Below are 18,031 nucleotides of genomic sequence, written 5' to 3'. Positions count from 1 at the left end.
GGAAAACAGATGCTATTAATGAAGATAGGCAGCAAAACTAGTAAATCTGTTGCATCAAAGCTCCAATGAGCATCCTGGCCTCCAGTGAGGTCTGTGCTGAGTTTGCACTTTCTCCCCATGACTGTGTCGGTTTCCTGAAAGTTCCCTGGGCTCACACCTCGAAGACATGTAGGTTGGGAGGTTAATTCCCCACTGTAAATGGCCACCCATCATCTACCTCAGCACCACAACATTCTTTAATAATATGAGAGAGAAAGTATGCAATACCTCTCAGCAACCCCCGATGCAAGTTCTCTTGTGAGCACATTGAATGAGGTCTAACCTGAACCAGGCCAAATTCAAACAGTCTGCCAACATTCATTTTCTAGATGAGTTTATAGATAATGGCCTGCAATATACAGGTTGTTATTAGAACCATACTTCAACAAGACATCACTATATTCAGGAGAACTGAGGAACTGACATAACATTTTAAAAAACATTTTGTACCTTTGAATTATTCTGTCAGAACTATTAGTTCTAAATATTTAGTTTTCTCAAGATGATATATTTATTCAGTCTTCTTTTATTCCAAAAACAATCCTACCATGCCACACTTCATGTTCATAGCCACAGATACCATCACTGTCAAAACCCAAACTAATTACTTTTAATTTGATCATAATTTCTCTGATATCTGCATCTCAAATATGATTTATAAAATTGCGATCTTTGGAAAGGATTAGAGTAACTTCTATATAAAGTACAGACGTATTCTCCATAACCAATTTTGACAAAACACACAAAATGTTGGAGGAACTTAGCAGGCCAGGCAGCATCTATGGGAAAAAGTAAACAATCAACGTTTTGGGCCGAGACCCTTTTCAGGACTGTAGCTAAAAGGATGAGGAGTCAAAGTAAGAAGATGGGGGGAGGGGAGGATGAAACCCAAGGTGATAGGTTAAACCGGGAGGGGAATGGGTGAAGTAAAGAGGTGGGAAGTTGGTTGGTGAAAGAGATACAGGGCTAGAGAAGGGGGAATCTGATAGGAGAGGACAGAAGGCCATGGAAGAAAGAAAAGCAGGAGGAGCACCAGAGGGAGGTGGTGGGCAGGTAAGTAGATAAAGTGAGAGAGGGAACTGGGAATGGGAATGGGAATGGTGAAGATGTGAGGAGGCATTACCGGAGTGTTGCCTCATCTGGAAGGACTGTTCAAGGCCCTGAATGGTGGTGAGGGTGGAGGTGTAGGTTCAGGTGTTTCACTTGTTCCGATTGCAAGGGTAAGTACCAGGAGGGAGATCAGTGAGGAGGGACAAATGGACAAGCGAGTCACATAGGAAGCAATCCCTGAGTGAAGCAGAAGATGGAGGGGGTGTAGGGAAAGATGTGCTTAGTGGTGGGATCCTGTTGAAGATGGTGGAGGTTATGGAGAATTATGTGCTGGATGCGGAGGCTGGTGAGGATAAGAGGAACACTATCCCTGGTGAGGTGGCATGAGGATGGGGTAAAGGCAGATGTGCATGAAATGGAAGGAATGCGGTTGAGGGCAGCATTGATGCTGGAGGAAGGGAAACCCATTTCTTTGAAGAAGGACATCTCCTTCGTTCTGGAATGAAAAACCACATCCTGAGAGCAGGTGCGGCAGAGACAGAGGAATTAAGAGAAGGGGATGGCATTCCCCCCCCCCCACTTCAACATTCCCCATTCCTATTTCCCTTTCTCACCTTATCTATTGTTAATGAGAAATGCTGAAATATTTTCCAGCATAAAATATGATAATAACTTAATGTATGTTACTTTAGCTAATTTTCATACACAATAATTTTCACCTGAAAAACTACCCTTAGTTTAAAGATTAAAAGCATTTTCCAATTCAGAAAATGCTAATCTTGTAATAGTAATAATGCATTCACAAATGACAATAATTGGAACAAATTTAGTTAGAAAATCAAAATTACACTTTTCAATACCACTTATTTAAGTTCAGAAAAAGTCTCATGAATAGATAATCTTTAATTAATATGCACATATTTTATAATGCTTTCAATCATGCTCCCATATATGATTGTTTTGGACCATAAATTAATATGATTTCCGCTACCAATACATTTACTTTGTTGTTATTCATTCCACGATTTTTAAGCTTTTATTGAATTGAAATTGATTTTTAATGTAAGATCTTTTTACACATTATCATAACATTGACAAATCAAATTTGTTAGGATCAGAAAAATTTTGAGCAATAGGAAAGAAAGTTGCTGTGAATCATACAATAAAAAACGGTTAACGAAGGCTCACTAAGTGAACTTAGGAATGCAACATTTTTATTTTGAATAGAAAATTGAAATGTTAATATCATAAAATGAAGAAGTAAATAATTGTGTAATAAGGATGAAAACAAATTATTATAAATAATAAAAATACTTTTTAGTTTTGTTCTTTAATCAATGAACTGGCGCAGTGGTAGTATAGTGGTTATCTCAAAGCTTTACCGTACCAGCAACCAAAGTTCAAACCCTGCTGCTATCTGTAAGGATTTTTTGCGTTCTCCCTGTGACCACGTGGGCTTTCTCTGGTTGCCCTGGTTGCCTCCATCAGTCCAAAGACGTACTAGTTAGTAGGTTAATTGGTCGTTATAATCAAGCTTGGGTTCAACCTGGGTGGTGTTGCTCAAAGGGCTAGAAGGGCCTATTCCGCATTGTACTCAGTCAACTGATAGAGATATAGATAGATAGATAAGTGGATTTACTTCACCCATTAATCTTTTGTCATATTGCTGTTTATTACTTAAGTGTGTAGTTTTGTAATAATTGGCCTCACGTTATCAAAAACAAAAATATAACAAGGTCAAAAATTTTGACAAGAACTCTCCATTCATTACGAATATACACTCTAATAGTCACACTAATCACATTACCTGCAAAGTAACTAACATGCGAGTAAGGAGATAGAACTCTCACACTGAATTATTTCTATAAAATATCACCTTGAAGTATGTATGTTTGTTTTAGATTCCCAATTTATGTTATGTGCAATATGAATATTTCAAAGTCTGAAATTCTGATTTTAACAGCACAGCAGATGGATTTGTAAGATTGAAAGAGTAGCTAGGCATCTTAGCACTTATTGTGAAGGAGATCTAAGGGCCAGAGATGGAAATACTGCAAACATCAAATGTAAAGAAATGACAAAAAACAGATGTTAATCTCTGAAAATGTATCATAATATAATGATACTTACATTCTTGTTTGAAAGTGAAATATTCTGTCAAATGTCTACATTCGTGGTTTCCACGGAGTAAAAACAGTGTCTTTGGATACAGAATTTTCAACGACCACAGATACAAAACACACTGCATAGAAATAAATAACATACAAAATCATTTTAAAATGTGATATGCAAGGTAATATTCTTAATTGCTCAAATATAATGACAATAAGCAACACATAGTGAATGGCACTGTCACATCAACCCTGATCACTGCATGTTGTCAGCATTTCTAATAATGTTCATACTCTATTGCATAACATTTACAAATGTCATTTTGCTACTAAACATATTACAATGATTTATTTACTGATAAGGATTTAACTCATTAAATTGTTCCAGCACTTGTTAGAATGTGTTGCAATAAGATAGGATTCAATGTAACCAATGTTCAAAGTAACACAGTAATAATATATTACTGCTCATTAATGTCCGTCCTTCCCTATTCTCCCAAGCCACTACTCTGAACTCGTAAATATTAATCCTCTACATTGTCTTTCCATGTTACCCACTGTCACAAAAAAACATTTTGTTTGCATTCTGTTCTTTGATTGTTAGTGCATGACATAATTTATCTCACATGACACATTATGTAAATATGAAACATTTTAAATATCTTGTCAGAGCAGTATATACACCTAAAAAGGTGTTGCTAAATTATTAAGACATAATTTCAAAAAAATGCTTCAACTTGTCTTATTAATAATATACCAACTGTTATGATGTAGACTAAACAAAAAGATTCAGGCTTGAAAAATAATTAATGGAATGCCATGTCGCTGATTAGGTCCAATGTACTGTCCATTCCTGATTGACTGAAAGGCCACTGTGTTCAGCCTTCCTCCTGAATAACTGTAGCCCTGTAATATTAGATTGGGAAATCAATCCAGTGACTAATATTGTTTGGAGGAAATTTTGGAGGTTACAGGTGTCCAAAATTGACTGTTTGTTGCCTTTGTTCACCTTGTTTTTATAGTTTGTAGCTAACAATATTTTGTTCAAATAATAATATTTAGCTGATTCAGAGGGGAAGTTTGCGTACTTCAGCTATAGACTATTGGTGTGAAGGGTATTAAATCTAGAGCTATGGTTTCTGAGCAAGCTGACTGCCTTCCCCTGGATTAATTGACACATTTGCAATCACAATCATCCAGGTCCATCATAAATTTTCCCAAAAAATTCTAATAAAACTTTAGATAGAGGATGGATTCTATGGGATCACTCATTAAAGAGAATTCTGTATTTGTCTCAGCCTAGTATCTATAATATTGATACATTCAATTAAGATAGCAGTCATTGGAAATGCAGTAAGATATACAGGTATATTTGGACTCATGCAGGGACCTATTATGATTTAGAAAGGAAATGCTCATCAAGTCTCTGCTTTCCTTTTGACGTAGAACTATTTACTTATGGTCTGTGTGGGATAAACAATCTCTGTAAATGGTCATTCTGCTATTTGCTTAGTTGGTACTTCAATCTGATGAATATTGCTCCTGGCAAACACCTCAGTTTTCTGTGATTGGTCTGCTAGTTTCAAGAAACAGCAATATTAAATTGCAGATTTTGGTAATGCTGAGTTCTGATAATGCTGACAGAGTTGCCAACAGTCTCAGATTAAACAGGATGGCTCATAATCCAATGTGAAGCAAGCATTGTATATGATGCCCTATTCCCATGCATTCCCTAACCTAGCTGTGTGTACCTGACCTACAATGATTAGGTTCAAGGCTGTCCCCAAACTGAAGGACTCAAGTCACCTAAAAAGACAATGGTCAGAATTTGATGAGCAACGCCTGCTTGCTTATTCGCCCAAAATAAATTTACACAGAAGTGACTCCTCTGCAGGATCTTCTGGGAACTAAAGGAAACCTCCCAGTGAGTCAGTAAAACCCCTATCCATTCTAATCCCCACCCACAATATCGTTCCCACAATCAGCCCCCAACTCTAATTGCTGATGATCCTGACAGATAGAGGCACTTGCTCTATTTCTAAACTGCTGAAGCTACTTTTTAATGCCCCTGTAACTTCAGATCACATGTATTCTTTGCAGAAACAAGGGTGCTCCTGCCCCCCACCCCACCCCACCCCACCCGGTCTGCACGGTTGCACCAAAACAGCTTTGGACAGATGTGTTGGCAAATGTTGTGTTTATCTGAGTTTAAGTAGATTATTGCACTGGTTCATTTGGCAGCTGACTCGGATTCAGTATGGCAGCTTAGGTTTTGCCTCTGGGTGAAGCTACATGATGGAGAAAAATGTAGGTCACCTAATACCTGTTCTCTGTCCTTGCTTTTCACAGTGCTTCTGAAAAATTGTTTTTATCATAGAATATTAATTCACCACTGGAAAAGAGATAGTGAATTATGATCACTATGGTGAATTAATGTTCATTGTTCAGCAGGCTTGAAATAAAACCAAAAATTGCTGTAAATACTCTGCAGATCAGACAGCATCTGATGAAAGGTCTTTGATCTAAAATATTAATTATTTCAGATTACCAGCACCTGCAGTTTGATTTGAATTTTTGTTCAGCACATAGGGTCCTTGGCTTTTGTTTAATGCAAAATCAAGAGACTTGAATCAGGTTTTACGAACCTACTGGATCATGCCCAGAGATCTGTAGGTTTAGGCTGTTCATGTGACAGTCTGACAGTGTCATTTGATGGTCCTAGGGAGCCAGTGATAGATACAATCTTATTAATGCAACTGTGCCATTTTGTCAATAGATGAGACTCTGAGATTTTTTTTCAAATCTTAGGCTAGTTCTTGAGGTAGCTCTCAAATTGTAGACATCATTTGTTAATGAGGTGGTTGTAGGAAATTAATTGAACTCAACATGCTTGCATCTTGTCTACTTTTTTTCCTACCTCTGAAGTCGGGGATTATTACTTACGGCTGACTGGCTTGGGCATCCTGTCAGGGGCCATAATGTCAACTATAAAAGCATGAGATTGCAGTCATATTTATTCTGGATGGCTAAATGAGCTACAGTGGCAGAAATATCTTCAATCGTCAGGTAGTGTGCTGGGGTTACATGGAAGGCAGATTTTACTCTAATGGCTTTATAATTTATTTAACACAAGGAGCTCATCAAACCATTAATTTCAATGCCCTAGAGAGCAACAGTGCCACCCTCCCTGCTACCACCATTCATGGATGGTTTGTTTTGTTTCCTGAAGGATATAAGTGAACCATTTATGTAATAATCTATAGTATCAAGTGTAAATGAGATAGACTTCTTCTTTATCAAGTGTAATTTCAAAAATTTGCCTCAATTGATATGAACTCATAAACTTTTGGGTTATTTTTCCGGTACTACACACACCACACAAATGTGGAATTATTTCAGTGGAAATTTCCTATCTAAAGACTATCTAAAGTATGATTCTGATGCATCCCTTCATGAAACTGAGAAAATAATTCAAAGATTCACTTTACTCAGTAGTTCCGCGATTCCTATCTGCAATTAAAATGAAAAGATCTCGAATAAATCAAGCCCAATAACCTCTTCTGCCATGTACTGAGTTCAAGTGCAAGGGGATATATTTACAGATTAGAATCAGAATCAGGTTTAATATCATCAGCATACCTAATGAAATTTGTTGTTATTATGCAGCAGCAGTACATGAGATTATGAGATATATATATATATATATATATATATATATATATATATAGAGAGAGAGAGAGAGAGAGAGAGTTAAATCATATAAGTAGTGGCAAAAATGTAGTGAGCTAGTGTTCATGGGTTCAATGTGCATTCAGAAATCTGATGGTAGAGGGGATCAGACCACAAAAGTAATAAAGAAGTTCAGAAAGAATTTATTTATTTTAAATTGACAAAAGCAAATTTTGATCACAGATGGTTGAACAAAAAATGTAATTCAGAATGAACAAATTCTGTCAACACGAGAGTCAGGAATATTCAGTGTGCTCAAGGGAGTAATCTTAAACCTTCACTGGCTGAAACATACAACTATTAATTTGATGAGAAACAAGCAGGAGTACATCCTTGAGCCAAAACAATGATGATAGAAAAAAGGGCAGAATTTCAAAGCTTTATCAAAATATATAGTTCATAATAAAATTAATGAACTGGAGCAACCTTAATGATACTTGATGAAAATGACTGTCCAATATTTTTAACACAATATATTTTATTTGTTTGTGAAGGAGGTGTACGTTTGTGTACATGTAAATACATAACATTAATTTCATGCTATTCATTGTTTTCCTGGGCACAGAGTACTTGCCTCAATACTGAAGTAGCCCCTGTCCACATAGTCTCCCAGAAAGAGGTAGCGAGTACTGGCTGGTGACCCACCCACTTCAAAGAGCTTCATTAAGTCAAAGAATTGACCATGAATGTCTCCACAAACTAGGAAACAAAACACAGGATTTTACTTAACTAGGTGAATCTATAACACTTTTCAATTCAGTAATAATTTATAACTTCAATAAAGTTAGTTAAAACTAGACAGTCGATCCTTTCAATTGTTCAGTTTTTAACTTCAACACTTATTCTTTGTATTCCATCATGAAAAGATGAAAGCAACACACACCAAATGCTGGAGGAACTCAGCAGGCCAGGTAGCATCTCTGGAAGAGAGTACAGTTGACATTTCAGGCCGAGACCCTTCATCAGGACTGCAGCATTTTGTGTGTGTGGCTTGGATTTCCAGCATCTGCAGATTTTCTTGTTTATGAAAAGATGAAATGTTTATTTATCCATATATCTAATTGCATGATATAAATTGATGTTCTGTACCTTGCTAAAATACTAATGAAACAGTCTTACATTTTAAAAAATAACTTGACAATTTTGGGCTTTTCAGTAGTTCACCAAGCTCGACCTAAATTGGTAAGGAGACCAGCTAACATCTTGGGGAAAATTTGGCATTTTGATAAAAAACTCAGAAAGCCAATCTGATTTTTTAAAAATCAAAAATAGTGTCCTGGCATCACATTAAGCAACAGCTGGGAGTGAGAATGTGTAGAGCAAATGTTACATCAGCCTTCATTACAAGGCACTTGGAGTATAAGGACATTTTGCTATACACTGCTTTAATGATTTCACATCTGGAGTACTGCAAACAATTTTCCTCTCCTTATTTAATACAGGGTATTCTTGCCCTACAGGCTTTGTGACAAAGATTCATTAATTCAATCCTGGGATGAGAAAACTGTCCATGAGGAGAAACTGTAGAAAGGTGGACTTTATTTTACTTTAAGGGTAAATTCTAAAGTAGTTTCACAATGTTTGAACCGGAGCTCTGATTCCTTTTATGGGTGTCTTCTGGACTCATAATCTTAGGATAAGGAGTTGGATGCCAAGTCAGTGAGTATACGCAGGACCAAGATCTGGTGATTCTTGGACATTCAAATTATATAAGGATAAATTGATGTCAAAGTATAAGATCAATAATGGTCTTTTTTTAGGGGTAGGTTTGAAGAGTTGAATGGCTTAAATCTGGTTCTATTTGTTGTGTTAGCTCATCTGCATAATAATTCTAATCAACCATTGATAAATAACCAATCTGGAATTGTAACAAAGGGATTAAAGCATAAAATATCAAATTAATAAGAAGATCTGAAAACAAAATCTTAAGTTTCAAAACAGTCTAAAATATAGATGTTAGTTCAAATAGTTTCAATGCATAGTTTAATATATAGAGTGAACTCATTTGGTGTGAAAATAAAAGTTCAACAACCTGTGAAAATAGATCTAAAATATCAGAAGTGATTCCTTGTAAACTGTGTTTAAGATTTGTTATATCAGTATACAAATTCATAATAACATCACCCAAAAATCATACAGAGAGAAATCAGCATATTGAACTGCATTTGCTAAAATTGTTTTCAGCTATGCTAATTTTGTTATTGATAACATAAGATTCTGAATACATTGATTGCTGATGCCATTTTTACCAATTACCTCTCTTCAGTTGCCAGCTGAGTGGGTCTGCTTTAGTATGGTTGAACTCTTACCTAATCAGTCATAGACAGAAAATCTCCTGCAATGGCTTCTCTTCATGCCCCGCACCATTGCCTCTGGAGTCCTGTAAGGGCAACAGATGACAACTGCAACAAACCCAAAACATGACCAGAGAAAAACCTGAGGGGTGGCTTTGAGAGCCATTGGTCCATCCTCATCTTTCCCTGCCAAGTATGCCACATTTATTACTTGCTGAGTTTCAATTCTGCCCTTGTTTTCTGAAAAAAAATTCAAACTAATTTGAATTTAATGGTGCTATCTGCTTCCAATAGGTTTGAAGGGAGATCATTCCATGACTTGTGGTCACTCACAGAAATACTAGCACTATTTTAATAGGAGGAGCAATGATTCACAATGAAGACAAAAGTCTTGGATTTTGTTCCGATAATAACAATAAACCATGGACATCCATACTCATTACTCTATTAAATTGATAACAATTTTGGAATACTTCTAATTTCAGGTAGCAATTTAAAAGATAGTCCGTGATGCAGTGCCTCCAAAGTATGGATAGTTTTGTAGTCTTCTTCACTGTGATCAAGGGAAATCAAGTTAAATTGATGAAATAGATCATGTATTTCCAAAGTAATCTCATAACTGTTGTAACTTCTGTTGCACAGGCTATGAAGGAACATTTATTGAGTCATAACTAGTGGTCAACAAACTCAAGAGCCCTATAAAAGCTTTGTAATTGTGTTACTTCAGATAAATACTGCAATATATAAGGAATTTGAAAAAAAAAGTTTGCATGAGTATTTTGTAGTCTGTGACATAATAGATAGTACTTTTGCATTTCCTCCTTGGTTGAGTTCTGTGCGAATTCTTCAATGTGAATCACAGCTCAGTCATCTTGAGAAACATTGCATTTTCCAGATGCCAGACAACAACAACCTGAAAGCAACCGGCGTTCCTAAATGGAACATCCACACAGCAGCAGCCAGCTCTTTGAGGTTAGCGCTTGCCACAGACTACATATCGAGGCTATAATACAGTGGCATGCAAAAGTTTGCCCCCCCACCCCTGGTCAAAATTTCTGTCACTGTGAATAGCTAAGCAAGTAAAAAATGACCTGATTTCCAAAAGGCATAAAGTTAAAGATGACACATTTCTTCAATATTTAAAGCAAAATTACTTTTTTATTTCTATCTTTTACAGTTTCAAAATAATGGAAAAAGGAAAAGGGCCCGAAGCAAAAGTTGGAGCACCCTGCATGGTCAGTACTTAGTAACACCCCCTTTGGCAAATACCACAGTTTGTAAACGCTTTAGGTAGCCAGCTAAGAGTCTTTCAATTCTTGTTTGGAGGATTTTCGCCCATTCTTCCTTGCAAAAGGCTTCTAGTTCTGTGAGATTCTTGGGCCGTCTTACATGCACTGCTCTTTTGAGGTCTATCCACAGATTCTCGATGATGTTTAGGTCAGGGGACTGTGAGGGCCATGGCAAAACCTTCAGCTTGCGCCTCTTGAGGTAGTCCATTGTGGATTTTGTGGTGTGTTTAGGATCATTATCCTGTTGTAGAAGCCATCTTCTTTTCATCTTCAGCTTTTTTACAGACGGTGTGATGTTTGCTTCCAGAATTTGCTGGTATCTAATTGAATTCATTCTTTCCTTTACCAGTGAAATGTTCCCCGTGCCACTGGCTGCTTTGGCATGATCGATCCACTCCTGTGCTTAACAGTTGGAGAGGTGTTCTTTTCATGAAATTCTGCACCCTTTTTTCTCCAAACATACCTTTGCTCATTGCGGCCAAAAAGTTCTATTTTAACTTCATCAGTCCGCAGGACTTGTTTCCAAAATGCATCAGGCTTGTTTAGATACGCAAACAACAGGAATTCTGCAGATGCTGGAAATCCAAGCAACACACATCAAAGTTGCTGGTGAACGCAGCAGGCCAGGCAGCATCTCTAGGAAGAGGTACAGTCGACGTTTCAGGCCGAGATCCTTCGTCAGGACTAACTGAAGGAAGAGTTAGTAAGAGATTTGAAAGTGGGAGGGGGAGGGGGAGATTCAAAATGATAGGAGAAGACAGGAGGGGGAGGGATGGAGCCAAAGGCTGGACAGGTGATTGGCAAAAGGGGATACGAGAGGATCATGGGACAGGAGGTCCAGGGAGAAAGACGGGGGGGGGGAAGGGGTACAGTCAGAGGGACAGAGGGAGAAAAAAGAGAGTAAGAGAAAGAATGTGTGTATAAAAATAAATAACAGATGGGGTACGAGGGGGAGGTGGGGCATTAGCGGAAGTTAGAGAAGTCGATGTTCATGCCATCAAGTTGGAGGCTACCCAGACGGAATATAAGGTGTTGTTCCTCCAACCTGAGTGTTTAGAGGCTTGTTTAGATGTTCCTTTGCAAACTTCGGATGCTGAATATTGTGGTGAGGATGCAGGACAGGTTTTCTTTTGATGACTCTTCCATGAAGGTCACATTTGTGCAGGTGTCGCTGCACAGTAGAACAGTGCACCACCACGCCAGAGTCTGCTAAATCTTCCTGAAGGTCTTTTGCAGTCAAAAGGGGTTTTGTTTGTCTTTCTTGCAATCCTACGAGCAGTTCTCTCAGAAAGATTTCTTGGTCTTCCAGACCTCAACTTGACCTCCACCATTCCTGTCAACTGCCATTTCTTAATTACACTACAAACGTCAGGGTATTTATAAAGCTTTGAAATTTGCATCACCTGGCCTTTCCTAACGATAATTGTGAACAAGCCATTGCCCTAACAAGCTATTTAAAGTCTGAGACCTTGGTAGAAGTTATCTGAGAGGTCAAATCTCTTGGGGTGCCCAGGCTTCTGCATGGTGCTCCTTTCCTTTTTTTCCATTCTAAAATTGTACAAAACAAAAATAATGCACTAATCTTGCCTAAAATGTTGAAAAGAATGTTTCATCTTTAACTTTATGACTTTTGGAGATCTGTTCATCTTCTACTTACTTAACTATTCACAGTAATAGAAATTTTGACCGGGGTGCCCATACTTTTGCATGCCACTGTATATGCATCATTTCCTTCAGTATGCAAACACTGGCAAGTCATACATTGATTGATTTAGTCTTCAACCACATAGTCTATTCTGTGTCTTTGAGATGTTTGAAGTAAAGACAAATAATAGAAATTTGATTGCAATTTAAAATACATTTGGACAGAAAGAAATACAATAATAGTCGCTTCCTGGTTGTTTTGTGTCACTCAAGAAATTTAAAACAAGCTTTTCCTTGAGCTTTAGAACATAGAATAGTACAGCACAGTACAGGCCCTTCGGCCCACAACGCTGTGCCGACCCTTAAACCCTGCCTCCCATATAAACCCCCACCTTAAATTCCTCTATATGCCTGTCTAGTAGTCTCTTAAATTTCACTAGTGTATCTACCTCCACCACTGACTCAGGCAGTGCATTCCACGCACCAACCACTCTCCGAGTAAAAAAACCTTCCTCTAATATCCCCCTTGAACTTTCCACCCCCTACCTTAAAGTCATGTCCTCTTGTACTAAGCAGTGGTGCCCTGGGGAAGAGGCGCTGACTGTCCACTTTATCTATTCCTCTTAATATCTTGTATACCTCCATCATGTCTCCTCTCGTCCTCCTTCTCTCTGATCATAATGCATACTCTCTAAACCAGGCAGCATCCTGGTAAATCTCCTCTGTACTCTTTCCAATGCTTCCACATTCTTCCTATAGTGAGGTGACCAGAACTGGACACAGTATTCCAAGTGTGGCCTAACTAGAGTTTTATAGAGCTGCATCATTTCCTACCTCGCAACTCTTAAACTCTATCCCTCAACTTATGAAGGCTAACACCCCATAAGCTTTCTTAACTACCCTATCTACCTGTGAGGCAACTTTCAGGAATCTGTGGACATATACCCCCAGATCCCTCTGCTCCTCCACACTACCAAGTATCCTGCCATTTACTTTGTCTTGGAGTTTGTCCTTCCAAAGTGTACCACCTCACACTTCTCCGCTCTGAACTCCATCTGCCACTTCTCAGCCCACTTCTGAATCCTATCAATGTCTCTCTGAAATCTTCGACAATCCTCTACACTATCTAGGACACAACCAACCTTTGTGTCATCTGCAAACTTGCCAACCCACCCTTCTACCCCCACATTCAGGTCGTTAATAAAAATCACAAAAAGTAGAGGTCCCAGAACCGATCCTTGTGGGACACCACTAGTCACAACCCTCCAATCTGAATGTACCCTCCACCACGACCCTCTGCCTTCTGCAGGCAAGCCAATTCTGAATCCATCTGGCCAAACTTCCCTGGATCCCATGCCTTCCGACTTTCTGAATAAGCTTTGCTTGCATGCCTGGCGCAATATCATTTGTGCATCATGTAATGTTATGTGTTATGAAATGCGTTCTTGAAGCATTGCTGCGAAAATTAATTCACATTGTCACAAATCTCTCAATGGACACCAAACTCCAAATAGCCACCCTCAACCACACTCCCAATAAACCTCTGACTGGATTTCCAACTATTAGCCGTCAATCTCAGTCTCAGATAACTTATTTTCCTCTTTGTGCATCTCACTGCCAACGAAGGGAACAAGACACTTTTGGTTCAGTAGTACAGCTGAACTTGAGCCACTGAAGTTGCAATGCCAGTCTACAACTACAGTGGTCCTTGGCACAATGTGTAATGTGCAATGACCATGCCACACATTTATACGGGTACTCTGCAGCTTCAAAGTAAACTTTCTTAAAAATAACAACATTTTTCTGCTTGGATAAATCCAGTGAGGTAATCCAATGTTGTGACACAGATTTTTTATCTGTATGCAATGACTTACGGTGATTTCAGTTTAGAAACTACTTTGCTGAGAGGCACCCAATCATATTTCAAATATTTAGATGAATATTTAATACAGGACAAAGGTGAACATTATTTTATCCTAACTAACATGGATGCAAACTTTCAAAGTTATTCGAGAGGATTACAGTTCAAACCAGTAGAAAATGAAACAAAATAGAGAAGGCACATGACTGTCAAATAATATCTACAGCAGCCCACAGCTGCAATCAAACATTCCACCGCATAAGGTGAATTCCTACTGCTGAAGATATTTAGCATGTTATTTTTAGAAAAGATGGTTTCATACTTAGGTGTAGAAGCCAATATGCCATCAGTAAACCACAGGTCTACAGACTTTGTTACTGTTCACGCTGCTTGCACACTTATGCTGCTGTGGAAAATTCAGCCAATCATATGTGTTTAAATTGGTCCAACACCAGGAACGTCTACAAGAATACACGAGTCCTGCTGGAAAAATAAAGTTAACTTAGATAAAGTTTCTATTCTTTTAATCATCAAGATTTATTTTTGAAGTTCTATTTGTTTCTATAAAAGATAATGCTTATAATAAATATGTATATATTGACTGTCAATTTTATCTCTTTTCTAAAAGGTTATTCCTAGCTGCAATAAAGACTATTTGATTTCATTAGCTCATTATACTGGGTCTGAAATTCAGGTCAATTGAAGTCAAAAGCAGTCATTTCAGAGGCTGACAGGAATGAACATTTTTAGGCAATTATATTTCAGCCAATAAAGGAAGTAATTTTGCTAGTTCACAGTTTAACCCAAGGTTTGACAATTATCTAACTGGGTCAGAAGTGATAAGGAGTACACATTTTAGATCCAGATGGATCCTTCTAAAGTAAAAAATAATCCCATCTGAGATAATTTGCATTCAATCTTTTCAATGTCTTGCTTCACAAAATATTTCCCGCACAGTTTGTCACCTACTATTACACAGCCAGGGTCACTGGGCTCCTCTGCTGAAGGAAAACTTAACTGCACTGTACCGGAGTTGAGCATGTTACTTTGTGAGGACCGCAAGTTTTTTCAGTTGTGCAGGCAACCGATGACTACACACAGGCTTCAGATGCCTCACTTTACAGGTGTCAGATGTGAACTCTGCCCGAAACCAAAACTAGGATTCTAGTCACTCAACATCTAGCTGGCATATGACCACAAGTACTTTTATCATCCAGGTCAATGACTGGTTTTCTGATTACAGTCCTAAAGCTTTCTTCCTATAGTCTCTGCATTAAAATCATCACAGAAAAGCAACTGAGTGATAAAAAGCTACCTGCTAGTGATGTAGTTGATGACTCAGGTTTCTGGCCCATTTGTGCAGCAAACGTACAGCTAGATCTGATGGAACAAAGCATAGCTATGCATCTGAAAGCTAGTGTATAGTTATTGCCAAAAGCATACTGAAGGTTGCAGGACACCCTTGTATGGAAACTCCAAAACACAGAGGCTACACAAGACCGATGAATTCAGCCAGTCCTATCACAGATACAGCTCTCCCCACCATTGTGACTTCTACAAGAGGTGCTGTCTCAGGACGAACACATCTATCCGTCCTGATAAAGGGTCTTGATCTGAAACATTGACTGCTTTATTTTACACCATATATGCTTCCTGACTTGCTGAGTTCTTCCAGCATTTTGTGTGTGTTGCACCAGCTTTCAACCTGCTTATTCTAACATCCATTGCAGGATTCACCAAAAGGCTAGCACATGGCTGGAGAAAGGCTGCTGATTTACAGTAAAGAGAAAATGGATAATCTTTAGTACAATCCTGAGCAGCTCTAGGTCCCGAAAGTACAGCAACAGACCTGAGAATAGCTTCATCCAATGTTTTTATTCTGAAATGGATAAATGGATATTTGCTTTCTAGGCCAGTAGGGCTCTTGCTGTTCTCAAACTTGGCTTTCTAAACACCACAGGTGCCACTTGTAAAGATCAAAGAGCACAAGTTAAACTAACAGCTATAGTTGTTTAGCTTCTGGCTGTAAACAGGAGCCAGTCTTGGAATTTGAAGTAAATGGAAAGCAGTAATCGGTTTGGTTAAAACAAGCACTGCCTATACAGCAGCTCTGCAATTAAGCTCTGTATATAACAGACACATCATCTACAGAAAGTAGGATGTTGGTCACTACACCTAGTTATTGCTGCTCCAGAGGGGCAATGTATGATAACAGGCTATTTATTTTGGCTTTGTTTCAAAACAGACAATGCAGACTGAGTTGCTTATTCAAGGAGCCTGCAGACCAGATGAAGACAATCATAGCAACATGGAAAATCTCCAGCACATTACAGGCCCTTCAGCCCGCAATGTTGTGCTGACCATGTGACCTACTCTACCTAGAATTTCCCTACCACATAGCCCTCTATTTTTTGAAGAACCATGTACCCATCTAAGAGTCTCTTAAAAGACCCTATTGTATCAGCCTCTACCACCTTCATTGTCAGTGCATTCCATGCACCCACCACTCTCTGTGTGAAAAACTTATCTCTGAGATCCCCCTTGTACTTACTTCCCAGCACCTTAAAAATATGCTCCTTTGTGTTAGCCCTTTCAGCCCTGAGAAAAAGCTTCTGGCTATCCACATGATCAATGCCTCTCATCATCTTGTACACATCTATCAGGTCACCTCTCATCCTCCGTCACTCCAAAGAGAAAAGGCCAAGTTCACTCAACCTACTCTCATAAGCAATGCTCTCCAATCCAGGCAGTATCCTTGTACACCTCCTCTACACTCTCTCTATAGCATCCACATCCTTCTTGTAATGAGGTGACCAGAAATGAACACAGTACTCCAAGTGGGGTCTAACTAAGGCTTTATATAGCTGTAATAAAGTTGAGAGCTTTATGTACTCAAAAAAGTTAGCTTCACAACATTAATTGTGGATGGCTGGGAACCACGTATCCAAGAAGCTTTTAAACCCAGACATCCCACCTCTCCCGGAAGTTCTGAGAGTCTCCCGCATATTAATAGTGGCTCCCTGATGCCCGCAAATTATATACAATATTCCAGAAATCAATTTTTTGAGAGCGAACGAGAGAGCGTGAGAGCAAGAGAGAGAAAGAGAGAGCGTGAGAGAGAGTGAGACAGCGAGCACGAGAGAGCACGAGAGAGCAAGAGAGAGCGTGAGAGAGAGAGAGAGAGAGAGAGAAAGAGAGAGCGAGAGGGAGAGAGAGAGAGAGAGAGAGAGAGAGAGAGAGAGAGCGCGCAAGCGCCATGGCAGAGTGTTCCAAAAAAAGAAAATATAAAATGTACATCACCTCAGACTACCCTAAAGTGTACCCCTGCCTAATAGGGGTCAAAAATAATGACAGTGTTGCTCACTGCACTGTTTGCAACAGTGACTTTTCTATTACCCATGGTGGGTTAAGACTGTAAAGGACATGTTGAGTTAAGTTTAACAGGTGTCATTTGCTCATTAGCATAGTTAACATTATTTAAACTAGCTGGCTAGCTGCTAAGGAGCTACTCTATTGCAGACATCCCACCTCTCCCAGAAGTTCCGGGAGTCACCCACAAATTGATAGTGCGACCTCCCTGAAATGAGTTTTTGCAGGGTGGTATGACTGTAAACTGTGTAAAAAGAATATCTGAGGACATATCACACATGCATGAAGTCCCCGAAGTGGCAAAGAACTGTAAGAATGCAGTGAGCAGTTCAGGCTTATTAGGAATGGAATAAGCAACATCAAGAAGAATGGGAAAAACATGGGGTGAGCTAAAATCCATTCCTCTGCATCACTGGTATGTATTTTTGGCTTATAGAAATTGTATATGTTTTGGAAATCCTTTGTGTTTTAGGTATGGTTTGTAATTTGGAAATGTTTAAGATAGAAATCTTCTGTGGTTTTAAACGTGTTTTAAGAATGTTTGGATTTAAACATGTATCACTGTAAATAAATGAACTGCATTTTAAACGATTTTATTAGCTGGAAGTATCTTCTCCTTGGTGTGGGGGGGGAGCCACTACTCAA

The 18,031-nt window shown here is 38.7% G+C and overlaps 1 protein-coding gene across 3 annotated transcripts in view; it reads right to left on the bottom strand.

The window, feature by feature from the left end:
* The window catches only part of ppp3ca (protein phosphatase 3, catalytic subunit, alpha isozyme), a 440,681-nt gene that overhangs the window by 116,215 nt on the left and 306,435 nt on the right, over positions 1-18,031 (bottom strand). For all 3 annotated transcript variants that reach the window (XM_063052708.1, XM_063052707.1, XM_063052709.1), the window contains 2 exons: positions 7,504-7,628; positions 3,220-3,331 (listed from right to left, as the gene is read on the bottom strand). In XM_063052708.1, the coding sequence (XP_062908778.1) occupies positions 3,220-3,331; positions 7,504-7,628 (237 nt within the window). The remainder of the gene's footprint in view (positions 1-3,219; positions 3,332-7,503; positions 7,629-18,031) is intronic.

The sequence above is a fragment of the Mobula hypostoma genome, chromosome 7, assembly GCF_963921235.1.
Source record: "Mobula hypostoma chromosome 7, sMobHyp1.1, whole genome shotgun sequence".
Classification (NCBI taxonomy): Eukaryota; Metazoa; Chordata; class Chondrichthyes; order Myliobatiformes; family Myliobatidae; genus Mobula; species Mobula hypostoma.
This window is presented reverse-complemented; position numbering and strand designations above follow the sequence as displayed.